At 36.8% G+C, this 14,517-nt stretch overlaps 1 protein-coding gene across 7 annotated transcripts in view; it reads right to left on the bottom strand.

Annotated features, from left to right (window-relative positions):
* ADAMTS20 (ADAM metallopeptidase with thrombospondin type 1 motif 20) overlaps window positions 1-14,517 on the bottom strand; it is an 84,576-nt gene that overhangs the window by 17,355 nt on the left and 52,704 nt on the right. For all 7 annotated transcript variants that reach the window (XR_003077126.3, XR_003077121.3, XM_015282468.4 and 4 more), the window contains 2 exons: window positions 14,220-14,381; window positions 13,363-13,539 (listed from right to left, as the gene is read on the bottom strand). Coding sequence is in view for 5 of the 7 variants with exons in the window: in XM_015282468.4 (XP_015137954.2) it covers window positions 13,363-13,539; window positions 14,220-14,381 (339 nt within the window). In the remaining 2 variants the exon portion in view is untranslated. The remainder of the gene's footprint in view (window positions 1-13,362; window positions 13,540-14,219; window positions 14,382-14,517) is intronic.

Raw genomic sequence — 14,517 nt, forward strand, 5'->3', positions numbered from 1 at the left:
GATTGTGGAGTGCACCACAGTATGACCTAACAGTAAGTCTGAATGCTGCAGCTGAGAACAATGAAAGGCAACAGCAGCTCTTCTGAGGTCATCTAACTTCTCCACAGCCACGTCTTTTCTGACAGGACTGTGTACTCTGCGCATAGGCAGCCTTTATCTGTCTCATCAAATGACAATTTGGTTTCAACGTTCATTTGAAGGATATCACAAAAATAACAAATTTCTGAATAGATATTTTTTTCAAGTGTATTGATTCAATATCGTATCACAGAATCACAGAACGGTTGAGCTTGGATGGGACCTCTGTGTTGGTCTGCCCCAGCCCTGCTCAGCAGGGACGCCCAGAGCAGGGTGCCCAGGCCTACGTCCAGGCGGCTGCTGAAGGTCTCCAAGGAGGGCACCCCACAGCCTCTGGGCAGCCTGTGCCACTGCTCCGTCACTGCACAGCACAGCAGTGCTGCCTGGTGCTCAGAAGTAAGCTGTGCTTGTTTGTGCCCATTTCTCCTGTCCTGGCACTGAGTACCACTGAAAAGAGCCTGGCTCCATTTGCACCCTTCCTTCAAGTATTATTAAGAGATTTTTTCCCCCAGAACTTCCCCTTCTCTAAGCTGACCATTCCCAGCTCTCTCTGCCTTTTTCATAGGAGGGGTGCTCCAGCCCCTTAAATCTTCATGGTTCTACATACGACTCTTCCCAGTATATCCAGTGTCTCTCATGTACTGGGAGAAGAGACGGCAGAATTGGACTGAATACTTCAGGTATGTCCTCATCAACACTGGAGATGGGTATAAATGAGAAACAAAGTACAAACACATATGTACACAGAAAAAAAGTGAAGATGAAGAAGGAATAAAGAGGATCAAACACAGACCTTCTAGGGTTGATGCAGAGAGCAGGAAGGCAAAGCTGCTATGTGAAGAGCCATATGGCATCTACTAGGAACGTGTGTTAACATGTTCCTCTTAAAGACATCCCAATTAAAACAAAAAAAGACATAGATCAAACCTTTCCATTATATTAAAGTCAGTCCCATCAGGAAAGATCTCAAAGGGAAGGGAAGTTGATTTTTTTGCCTGCAGAAGGCAAATTCTACCAATGACACTGCAGAGGCATTTTAGCATTTAAAATTGCCACCATGTGGTCCAGATTTCTTTGTCTTGTGCAGCTGGAGGTAGTGTTAATAAGGGAGACCTTTCAGCAATACAGCGATCTGCCTACATGGCAGATGAACAGCCACGCTCTGTGCAGCTGTTGGAAAAATCAAAACTGTAACTCCTGAAGTTCCACTTAATGATCATCCACAGAATCTCATTTATTCAGTCAGTTTGAGAATAGGTTTCAGTCTGGCTTATCTCTGACATCTCAGCAAAGCACTTCCCATTACCTCAAACTCAGCAAAACCAAAACAGAAGACTATGTTGTATGAAATCCCTGTCAGGTCTTTTCTGCTCGTGACAGATATCACCATCTTGCCCACCACTGGCTGAAGCCCGGCATCATTTGTGATGCCAGCTACAGAGCATCTGATTTTACTCTGCCTCTATCTTTAGATCCTGTCGGGCCCCCACTTGTACCCAACCCTGTTTGAAGTGTAAACACCAATAATGATTCACTGTGCAAAGTACTGCATTTCACAGATGCGCTACTTCAGCTGTCCTCTTAAAGAAAAACATTCAGGAAACGTTTCTTTGTCAATGAATGATCACACTATACATATTACGTAACTACTTCTCCTGTACTTTCAAAGCATACTTACTTTCTCTACAAATGTAGAACATATTGTTAGTTTTCATTTTAGGAAATAATTAGTTTACAACTTATAAAGGACGATTCTATTGTAGAGATTTAGTAAGCGATATTCACATGCTCATGTTTGTCTTTTGAAGTCAAATTCCTCAGCTCTCCAGGGAGTGACTCAGTTCATACAAAGCTACCAGAAGAGAGCCATCGCATCTGCAGGAGGTGACAGAATGCTCTTTGCTCTCCTGTTTGTTCTGGAAACTGCTTCAAAACAAACAAACAAACAAATTCTACAGCCACAGTATTTACCAGCGTGTGCAAATATGCACAGTGGATTCCATACAAGCTCAGATCTGCAATGTCATCCTCCAAAATCTTTTTGGTGATTTCCCTCTAGGGAACTTGCCTTAGTGCTGGGGTTGGACTATCTGGTCTCCAGAGGTCCCTTCCAACCCCTGCTGTTCTGTGATTCTCTGTCTTTGTTATTCTGAGTAGATGTTTCTCCCCACGAAAGGAGAATACAGTTTTCTTTCTAGATGAAGTCTGATGCATTTTCTTTCAAAAGAAAAACGATGTGCCTGATTTGTCTGGAGGTGACTCCAATACTCAGCTGCTACAAGGAGTGTGACAATTCCTGATGCCAGGAAAAACCTCAAGCTTGAAACTAATGACATAGCAGCCTTTCATATAGATTCCATGTGGAACCTAAAAAATCCTGATTGTATGATTGAAAAAGGGAAATCTGAGCACACGTAATATTTAGTTCTGAGTTTGATAACAAGGAACCAAAGTTGATTCTGATTTTGGACAAGAATAAGCTCACACGGCTCACAGCGGAGGCTACTATTGCCCCATTTTCCATAAGAGTACAATCCAAACCACTGGAGAACAATCACAGTCACAAAGATTATGGACATTTCAGTGTGAGTGCTGATGGAAGACTGTGGCATGGTGTAAGAGAAGAAAAGGAAAGCAAGATGAACAGAATAGGGCCAAAAACAAAATGAGGGCATTACCACGCTTTGCAGAATAGTTGAGTCAAAGTCCAAAGTCACATTCAGATGTCAGGACTTCTCCTCTAGATATTATTTTCTTGAAGGTTTCAGCCTTCTAAGAAGACTCTTAGACACTTGGACACAACATAACCTACAGGATACCCATCTGTCCATGCCAGGCATGCTAGCACTGCTGCATGACAACAGTGAGATGCAAAAAGAAGCCTTGTGCTAACTGAAGGTATTTTCTTTGCTATTAAAGTGTGCTTGATAATTCTGAAAATTTAAATATAGTGGTCACTACTTCACAAGTAGCTGATTAATGTATTCTCCTTCAACAATGACAACGTATCACATTTGGTATCTCATTTAACACTTCTTTTATAGGCTCTATTTCATCTCTCTGTTACAGTAAAAAATCATGTATAGTTACTCTTCCTGCCATACTTTCTCTCGATTTGAATCCACTGCATCTGCTTGCCACATGAGAATCAGAAAAACAATGGGTATTTCTGTCTCCTTTCAGCAGCCATTTGGCAAGCTCTGCTATCTCACATGCAGGTCTTAAGAAAGGCCTCAAAGTGTCACTGAAGGGTCTGCACATGCTTCATGTAAGAACTTCACCATCAGCTCTCATTCAAGTAACATTATTGCTGTAATTAATCAGAGCATATATTAAAACAAAAAGTATGATCAGCTTACGTATTTGCTGGGGGGAAGCAAGGGAGGTGGGGGAGGGGACAGATGAGCTACATTGCTCAATCAGCATTTCTGCAAGAGCATATCTGGTACATGTGTCTAAGTTTTATCACCTTTCAGCCGAATGATATATACAATGGAGACAGATGGCTGAGGCAAACCAACAAGCAAAAATACAAGAGCAGCGGGAAATCAAAGAACAAACCCAGACAATTCTGCCTTACCTCCCCTTCTGAAATCACTGGCAAACAGGAACAGAGGCAGAACCTCACTTGGTTCTTTCTGAAAAATCTTCATCTACAGGTACACATTTGTGTTAAATTTACAAGACTGAATGATTATTCTGCTCTTTGTGTTCTTTGGGAACCTCCTAAAAATATTCAGTACGGGCATGTTTATCACTGCATTGTTGTAGCTGGCAAAATTCTGACTTGGCTACAATTCAGCAAGTCTTACACTTTCCTTTTTTTCCCACAGACATACAACCCAAGTAACACCTTTACGTAATTACATGAAGGCAGCAGCACTGGAAACAAATGATAAGAAACAAATATCAAGAAAGAAGAAAGGCAGAAATGGACATAGTAGACCATGGGAGATACAGTGAAAGCAAAAAGAAAATGAGCACTTTTCCCCCCGTCATTTCCAATCAATGGGTAACTTTCCAGACACATATCCCAAAGGGAGAACAAGGGATGTATGTCGTCACATCCAGCAGTGTGCTTGCCACCATACCCACCCACCTCAAAAATAAAACAACACAAACCCACATACAAAAACAAACGAACAAGCACCCAAAATATAACCCAAACTGAATTCATGATTGCTGTCAACAACAGGACACGGTTAAAGGGTCCATCACAGCTGTAGTCTCATGTCTCTTGAGAAGCTTGGGAAAACTGAACAAAGGCCTGGTAATGACACAGTCTGCCTTCTCACTGAACAGCAAAGTTTGCTCATTTTTATTTATAGATCTTCACAGTAAAAGATGGACCATATTTTTAATGATAGAGGATCTCTGGTGCGGGGTCTACACTTTCAGAAACAGAGGGGCTGCACAGAAAAAATCATTTGTTTATATATTTTTCACTTTTTAAACTTCACTTTGTCTTATGATATAGGGTCTTTTCAACCAATGAAATACCAAAATGATGAGATAACACAGTCATACCACGGCAGACCAATCACTCTTGGCTGATTTGCAAAAAGGCAAACATGATCTGAAGGAAACATTGGATCCCAGGAAGTCTCTGATTTGTCATTTTCAATCACGTGAACTGCAGCAAAACAGCAGCTCATAAATTGAAGCAATACCAAATACATACGAGTTATGTGTTTGTCTGCTCTATAAAAACTATCATTTCACTTTTTTCATTTGATTAAAAGTTAAGGTTTTGTACATGAACTTTCCAAAAAAAGTTGGAAAAAAATAACAGTATGTACTGGGATGACACAGTTCTGTCAAAAACATTTTAAACTTTTAAAAAGCATCAAAGCTGTAACTCTAAGAAACGTAATTAAATATCAGCTAAGGAATTAAGAAAAGTAACATATTTTAAATATTAATTGGGCAAGAATAGGAGCTTACAAGTATAACATAGATAATAAGAAATACATTTCACCCACCTTTGTATGCGTCTTCCAGTTTATTTTCAACCTAAGCAATTCTTCTGTATATTTTCCATTACTTACAGACCAACCTTTCCAAGACTGCATGCAACCATGTGCATAAATGTGAGCATATACACAAGCTTCTGAAGGACTAATTCATCAGGAAACCTAAGTGCCCAAGCCTGCTCTCACTGAAGTGCAAGGGCCATAGATAAATTCATGCTAGCATGTATACTGATCAGTATGGTGGTCTACCTTAGCGGTAGCCCATATCCCACAGTTACCCATTCTCTGAGAAAGGATTGGGGACTTTCATCATAGAGAGCTACGGAATGTCTTGGGAATTCTAATGCATGCCAGCTTAACAAAACATGCATGTATTAACCTCCACAAATTTTTAACAATACTTATGCTTCAGTCTACGATGTCTACGATTGATAGCTTTTAACTTTGGGCCTCAAAACACTTTGGGGCAATATTAATGAGCATTGACTGGGATTCTCAAAACTGCCACACGTAGCTGCCTCAGGCAGCTCAGAATGGTTTTTCCATGGATCTGACCACTCAGAACCTGTTAGCTTTTCTGAAAGTTCCTACACCACAAAAAGAAATAAATGTCTGAGTAGCTTTATACTCATTTTCAATGAATGACTATAAATAATTAGGAATGGTATTAAGGATGACCAGGATCACCTGTCATCCTCTTCTGCAATATTCTTTGTTTTACTTTGTTTTCCAACTAGGTTCCTTCTTACTTGTCCTCTTTCAAAAGGAAAGGTCTGAAAGTTATGCAAAGTTGTAAGAGTGCTTTAGTTCTTTGAGATTATACGAGTTGAGCATTGTGTTGTGACCCTCAGTTTTCTGTATCTTTTGTCACTGAGTGGAAGCAGGACTGTACTGTAAAATTACAACTCCAACACAAGTTGTTAAATAACCATTATCGTTAAGCTTTGTATTCAAAGATCATCAGAGACAATGAGTTCATCATCAGAGATCAACTCCTTATTTCAGTCTAATTGTCCAGCAGGATCAGTTGCTGCTTTTATCACTAACAAAGTTCACATTTTTGTTGTTGTTGTTCAACTTCAGGAGCTTTTTCAAATTCTACAGCACAGCAACCTTTCATCTTTTACAGAGGAAATTTTAAAGATGCTTAACCCCATGAAAATAATGTCAGTAAAATATCATATGACGTTCATTGCACATGAAAGTTAATCAGTGCTAAAAACACTTCCAGGAAAAGTAGTTAGTTCCTTTTTTTTTTTTTTTAAGAACTTTAAACATTAGGATTCCTTAATAAAAGACACGTTAAATATAAACACAAAGCCACACAACATGCGTCAGAAAGAAGGGTTAAAATGCAACTGTATTTCACAGACACAAATCACAGCCATTAAATTAAATTATCAGACATACATTATAACTTATTTATTATTTCAAGCTATACAAGCAACATAGCACCAAAATGGAGAAATTTCCTCTAAACATGATGAACAGTACACATAAATATTTGTTTCTGAATTTCTGAAGCAAGTATTTTCTTTTGTATCCATTCAGAATTGCCCTAAAAGAAATCCACTATGCCAAGCCTGTTCTACGCCATTATCTGGATAGTGACATGTGGTATCAATTATCTCTGAAAAGACACTCCCAAGTTCCAGAATTTTTAAAAACGAATAGCATATGCTAACATTAAGATTTCAGCCAGTGGGATATTAAATAGATGTGCTGTATTGGTAATGAGGTATTCTGAAGTTTGACATTAGGCAGCAGCAGAAGTAGAGGTATAAGGCTGAAGCTGGTTTTGAAAACCAAGTTCACTGATCCTGAATTCCCTTTTAATATAAAAGATTAACTTCAAAGATATAAATACTTTTTACACGTTAGAAAAATGAATGAAGGCACTTATCATACATATCATTTTTTTTTTTTTGCATTGAAGTGAAAGCAAATAAACATTATACTTATGCAAGTTCAGGCCACTTCTGCTCCTGCAGAAGTCAATGGGAGGCCTGGCAATAACATCACTGAAGGAGGACTGGGATGACAATGTTTAGAAATAAATTTATTCTCTTGATAGACTTCTTCCACTAGTGCAAAGACAGAATTGTATGGAAATCCTTCCAAAGCATATAATATGGCAGAAAACTGACAAATTAGAAAAATAGCCACTTTAGAGACTATTGTGTTATGTATCTGAAGGGTAGTGAGAATTTCTGACACTTAAAGCTAACTTAGAAGATGAGCTGATCCACTCGATATGCCTAAACTGTGACATCACAAGTCAATCACTGACAAAATTAGATGAAAATATTAAGACTGAGGAAAAAAAACCCTTATTTTAATCAAAATTTCAAACAAACATGATTGTCTTCTGTGAGGGTTAAATATTATCTGTAACATTGATAACAAAAACACCTCAGCACAACCAGATTGCTACTGTTATCCATCCCCCCCCCACCTCCCCCCCCAAAAAAACCCAAACAAAACAACAAAAATAATCAAACAAAAAATCTAACATTCCTAAGCTGAATTTTTACAGGACTTTTAAAATGTAATTTGAATTGTTAGCAAAACACTCATCTGGGACGTTGGATTTCTCAACCAATACAAGGTGTAATTGACCTGGCTGGTTTGCTGTCAGCGCTTTGTTATTTTAATAGTGTTTGAACAGGTGTAAGAGGTGTAAGAGCAGTCTGCAAAATCACTACTCTTGGGAAAGCCGTGTCTGTTCACTTTTAAATTAAGGTCCCTTTCATCACAGAAAGCATTTTCTAAAACTTTAAAGTAAATAAGAAAAGAAACCTAAAATTATTATCTGACTGAACAAATGGTATCTGGAAAGCCTGAGGACAAATTATTCATACATCTTCACTTTGAAAAGAACTGGATGTATCACATCCCAGCTCAAAAGAAGAAAAAGGGCTAGAAAGTAAGATATGACCACTTAAACAAGAGAAAATTACTAAAATCTTAAAAGAAATAGAGATTTAAAGGGGAAGCTTCAATTAGTAGTTCAATACAATCCTTAAATTAAAGTCTCCATAGAAAGCCTCCATTAAGAAAAGCTCATTTGGTGAATGATAAAAAGCCTGACCAGCAGAATAGAATCAAACAAAAAGTATGTTCAAATCACCTGGTTTGTTCAGATACCAGACCAGGGCTTTTCCACCAGAAATCCCTTAACTTGTTAATGTCAAATTCTTTCCCAGCCAAGTACTGCATTTCACATGGGAGGAAGCAGTTGTGTTTGGGAAGTCCTCATATCTGCTGTTACAGTTAACCGCTGCAGCCAACCAGGCCTTAGTCCCTGAAAACTACTGGTGTGTGATAAACAAGTCAGTTACTGGATTCCTGTGTAAAATTCTAGTTAATATTATTGTGTACTGTGTGCTAAGTAGAGTATTGGATTCTCTAGTACAGTTAATTTACACTGGTGTTATTTAAGAAGACTTTGCAAGACTGTATGTACGTGCACTGAAGGTCTGTTACATCCAAACAGAACCATTTCACTGACTATCTGTTGATTTGATTGTATTCTGACATAAACTTTTGTCAGGTAATTGTTGGACGACTGTTTGGCAGAGAATGCTGAAGCGTCTGGATATGGGACAACACAGTATTCTTGAACTGCGTAAAGACAGATTATCCCAAAAGAATTCTAGGAGAAATTTGTTAAATCTTGTCACTATGGTTAGGTTTGAAATATCTGCAAATTTGTAATACTTTCCCTTTGCATGCTTGTTGTAAAAAAAACAACTTCTCATCACTAAGACAGAAAAGCATGATGATAAAAATTAATGCAATAAATCTCAACTATTACTACACGGACTATGCAAAAAAACCCAACAATGGATTGTTCAAAAGTAGGAAGGAATACAATAAAAGCCTGTATTAGAACAAAGCACACTTAGGCAGCTGTCAGAATGCTATGCAATTTTTCTTGACATTAGATAATGTGACATATGGTTTCCATACTTTGTAGCTTGTAATTTATTCATTCTTTTGAGTAGTTTTGGATCATTGCTTCAAGCCCTTCACCAAAGACTAGAACAGCCTAAGAGGAAAATATCTACAGGCCAAGTTTACTGGTGGTGCAACTCCATTAAAACAAGCAGCTACAAGAATAATCTATTTACCTCGAGTATTATTTAACTTATAGACACAATATAGATGTGTATACAGCAAAATATATTTGTATCATAATTTGCACATATCAAAATTGAGGTAGTGTACTTAGACCCAAGCCAATCAGGCTAAAATATTATCTTGAAATATTTGAATTCAGGGATGTTTCTATAATATTATATCAACCTAACATTAGGAGTTATCATCAATATTCACAGCACCATAAAATTGCTTGAGCTGAAAGGGACCCTTAAAGATCATCTAGTTCCTATGTCATGCAACGAACAGGGGTACCTACACACATACAGCTAGATTAGGTTGTTCAGAGCCTGGTCCAGCCTGACCTTGAATGTCTCCAGGAATGGAGCATCTCTGGGCAACCTGCTCCAGTGTCTCACACAAGGCAATCATTTAGAGTCCCTTGAGAGCAGAGACTGTATAAACTCACTCCATTTTCTCTGAAATTTGATACAAAGACAGAAGAAAAGGAACAGCATTATTCAGCTCCTGGCTGAAAAAAAAGCCAAAAAAGTAAGCTACATTCTACAAATAAAACATTCTCAGAGTCTCTCCATGACTTCCAGATGAAATGAATTCAACTCACAAGCAAAAGGGCGTGTTTCCTAGTGAACTTACTTGTAAAACCTCAGAGTACTTCTCTGGTTTGGATGTCAGGAATATGTAAATTCTGGACTGAATCAAAGTTTCAAGAATTGAAACAAGCAATGTTTCTGATTCTGATTAAAATTAATTAAATAATTGCTTTCATTAATTTATGCTTGAGCCATAAATAATTTACCTCTTCTCTCATGCTGTACAATTAGTGGTAGCTTATAATTCATAATGTGTGTACACAAAGTATCATCCCAAGATGAAGAACTATAAATATTTTTAATGGTAATTTTTGGAACAGAACTGAACATTAGCTGAAGTTTTTTCCCCACGCAAGATTAAATTTTCTTGCTTCTGAGTTAGAGCTATCCCTAAGTGTAAACAAGCTTATTATCCTAAAACAGAAGTACCTAGCTCACACTGAAGGTAGAAAGATACTGTACACTAACATGTTGCATATCTCACTTTGACATTCTGAATCTGTGCTAAGTGGCCTTTGTAATGTTCATTACATCAACAGCATGGAATTAATCAATAATTATCTAATTCTTTGAATTCAAAAGCTGCCTCTTTTGAAATACAAGCTAGTCACAGAAATTTCTGCATCCAGGATTGTTATGTCTATTGCACAATTATAATCATCAAAATTTACTGCTAAAAAGTTCTAAAAGAAATGCTTTGTAAGTGTGTACTGGACATTGCAAAAGCCTTTCCTCCCAGAGCAAACACTGAAAGTACTTTTGTCTGCCCTCTCATATCTCTGAATGTTACGATTAAATTCAGATAGGGAAATGGGTATCCAAGACTTTCATTTATTGCTTTGGAAGATAAACATTGTTTTGAATAACTTAACTCTGAGTAATTTTAATCACTTTCCTTCCCTTTGAAGAATCAAACTTGATCAAGCAGCTGTGCATTACAAATTAGTAGATGCCAGCTCATCATGGTCTAAAGTGATTTAAAGACTAATAAAGGTCAAATCTCTGGTACTTCTGCAGGTAATTGATTAGACCTCAAGTGAGAACACTGAACAGCTGCTTTAGAGAACATGACTAACTTTCACTGATTTGAACCTTAAAATTCTTCAAAAGTCTAAGCAAAATTCATGTTATGCTCTGAACAGAGGGCAGGCACCATCGGAGCTCTACACTTCCACATAAAAGACACAACTGATAAGCCAGAATAGTCCCTCAGTGCTGTGGATCAGGTATTTACTCTACTCTGGATAAATTCTGGAAAAATCTTTGCTGATATTGGAAATCTATTTCTGCTTGAACATAAAATTCAGCAGGAAACTCTGAGAAAGCTGGAATAATCAGTGAGCTGAAGCTTTAGTTCAGACATGGTTAAGATCAAACTACAGCTAAATGAGAAAAAGGCTTTTTTAAGCATTTTTTACACCCATCTCTGAACTGGCTGGGCCAGAGACACGGCCAGTGTTCAATGAGGTCAAAGAGTTATTCCACATGAAACAAGTGCTTAAGAATTCCCTTGCTTTCAATCAGCCTCTCCACATACTGTATTTAAATCAGAAGACAAAAGACAGCACAGTGAGTTATGGGAAATTACAATGCATGTATGAAATCTCACATTTCAGTTTCTAGTTAAGTTTTGACGTGGAATCTCGCTGGTAGATATAAAGGTCTAAAACTGTGGTTCCCACATCCGTCAATATTACTCAATACTGTTACCAAAATATGAACAGTGATTTATCTGGTTCTTGCCATCTTTATAGAGAAGAGTAAGTATAGATATGACACACTTTTTGATCACTTGAGACTTTCGTCTCAGCGTTTCTGAGACTAAAGCTGCTACTACTCTTTCATAGTGTCCTCAATGAATATATTTTGCGCCATTCAGACAGCAACAAAAATTAACTGAAGGTTGTGTATTGGGAGTGTTCAAACAAGCTAACCTACAGAAAAGTGACAGCATAGTCTATATGTGAGCCTACTTTTATTTCCTCAATCTATTTGGCCTGTTTCTGCTCAACACCACGTTGTGGTTGAAATTTCTGATGAAATTAAAACTCTTACTGAATACCTACAGTACTTGCAGTCACATATAAAACAGAAGACACAAATTCTCTCCTTGGCAACTAGATTCCATTCTAAACATGGTTTTTGAAGGGTTAAAGTGGCTGTAATTGTCATATAAAACAAAAAGAATATCTCTGCAAAGCTAAATCAAATAAGCCATTCACCATAACTTACAGGTTATCACAGGTCTTTACAGTAACTTTCAGGTAAGCTATTAATGCAGTGAAAACCACATAACTCAGGGAAGTCATAGGATGTGAGTAACTTTCTACCTACAATCAAAACTGAGTTCCGAGGCGAATTTGTGCTGAAAGCCCTGCTTACCTTCTTGGTACCTGAAGTACATACATTAATTAAGAACTAGTAAGTCATTTCCAGTTATTTGAATAACAGCTAAAGAAGGTACTCTGGTATCCATTAAACACAAAACCAAAATTCTGTTTGCACAGTGGAAGAGGTAACTGCGAGAAATTATTAATTCAGACTTTCATGGTAAACTCTCTATGCAATAAATTAGAATAGATTATGTAAACACCAATCAGTTATTCAAACTTGAAATTGGACGGTATTTTTTCAAAGAATGTTTATATGATAATTCAAAGAACCAAATTACGTAATTTTATTAATTAAGATAAATGTAAAGAACTGTATCCTTAGCCCATCCTCCAGAGATGTTAGTAACAGTTTTGGAATAATTTCAAATGGAATCAGAATTAGATCCAACCACTGATTGCCATTAATCTCTTTAAAATTGAGCACAGTAACTAATAAATATTGTTGTCACATTCCTAGCTCGAAGGAATATAATGTTGCCTCTTTTGCAGAGTATGCTACGATTACTTCTTTATGTTAATTATCTGCTAGTGGCAATTTTAAAGATTAATGGTAATTACTGTAGTCATTTTAATACATTAATAGACAGTGACATATAGACAGTAACATATTATAGTTACATACATAATTATACACAGACAACTTTAATTAGTCATTGTTTTAAAACCACAAATATAAACCTTTATACACAAATGTACATTCAGCATGGAGTAAAATGCTGTTTCGTGACAAAGTGTAATATAGGTATGTGAGATAGCTTAAATATACTATTAGAGAAAAGTTTAGTACTAGAAAGACTTGCTCATTTGTTTTTGCTTTTGTATTTTTTTTACAAATATAAATATGCAGGTAATACTACCATATAAATTACAGCATATACTTTTAAATTAAAACACAGATTAAATCGTAACTCCAGAACAGATCAACCCAGTAGGTATCACTATCAGCAATAATGATTTATGTTAATGTTCAAAATACTCTGTATGGTACAGAACATGAAACTGCTCCCACTGGAGTAAATGGCTATTTCCCATTTAATTCAATGTCAGCAGGAGCATTTGCTTAACAAAAATACAGACTATGTTCCACATGCACTATTATTTCACTGTTGCCAAATAAAGTAATAATACAGCATTTAAAAGGCATGGGGAAATAGAGTGACAGAAAGAACAGAAAGCAGAAAATATCAGTGAATGCTATCGTACCGATTTCCATGGTCCCCGATGCCATGAAACATCACCAGGGCAAGAATGCACATTACATTGTGCCATATTAGGTGGCTTGTCTAGAATTTCACAGTTTTGATCACCCAGCATTTGGCCTGTAGGAAGCTGACAAATCACCAGTCTTGTCTTTATTCCATCTCCACATGTTTGAGTACACTAAAACATAGAATTTTATACACAAAATTTTTGTTACAAGTCATCAAATACTATTAATGTGATAATAAATACAGGCTATTATTTACTATGTCTACTTTAGCATTCCCTGGGTATCCAATTCAAGAAAAACGATGTACAGTTTAAGTTCATATAAAGAAAAAAATATTTTTTTCACCAAAACATTTACAAAACTACAATTTAATAATAAATCAAGTGACTGTCTATAAAACATCTGTTACAGAAGGTCTACCCTACCAAAGAAAAATAACTGTTTTTGAGGATAAACATAAAACAACATGGCACTCAGACTGGCCTTGAGAACTAAACAGCTAGATCTGGCCAAAACAGGAAATAAAATATCACTCATTTTTTCCTATTTTCTAAGCTTCTCGATATTAATGTATCAAGAATAAGAGAAGAGGGCATAAAACATAAGAGGTTATCTTAGAATGCCAGATAAGCCAGTTTTAACTTAGAATACTTACTTCTTTTAGACTTATTTTTATGCTACCTATATTTATACTACAGTTCTGGATTTCATTAAAGAACAAATTTTAAATAAACACATCGAAACTCATTTTTAAAACGTAAAAGAATGGTTCAATTCACATTCAAATTATTTTGATACTCTTTCTAAGCTTATGCAGTGATGTTTCCTCTTGAAAGTGAAATGCTCTTACTTCTCCCCAGTTTCCATAGTTCCATCGTGGGCAGGGTCCAGAATCACAGTGTCTTGACTCTGGAGGTTTACTTGCCTCATCACAGTAACTAGCACTTCTTCCTTCCTCGTCTTGACATACTACAACTCGACGGTGAAATCCACCTGCACAAGTACTAGAGCACTACCAAAACATGTAAAGATATACATCACTGTTGTATCATTAGAAAAATGTATACTGTGTTGGTTAAAACAACTTGAAAAAAAGATATTAGCATTCAAAACTGGAAATTTGCAAATAGGAATTATTAAGTAGAAGT

Source organism: Gallus gallus, chromosome 1 (assembly GCF_016699485.2).
Source record: "Gallus gallus isolate bGalGal1 chromosome 1, bGalGal1.mat.broiler.GRCg7b, whole genome shotgun sequence".
Classification (NCBI taxonomy): Eukaryota; Metazoa; Chordata; class Aves; order Galliformes; family Phasianidae; genus Gallus; species Gallus gallus.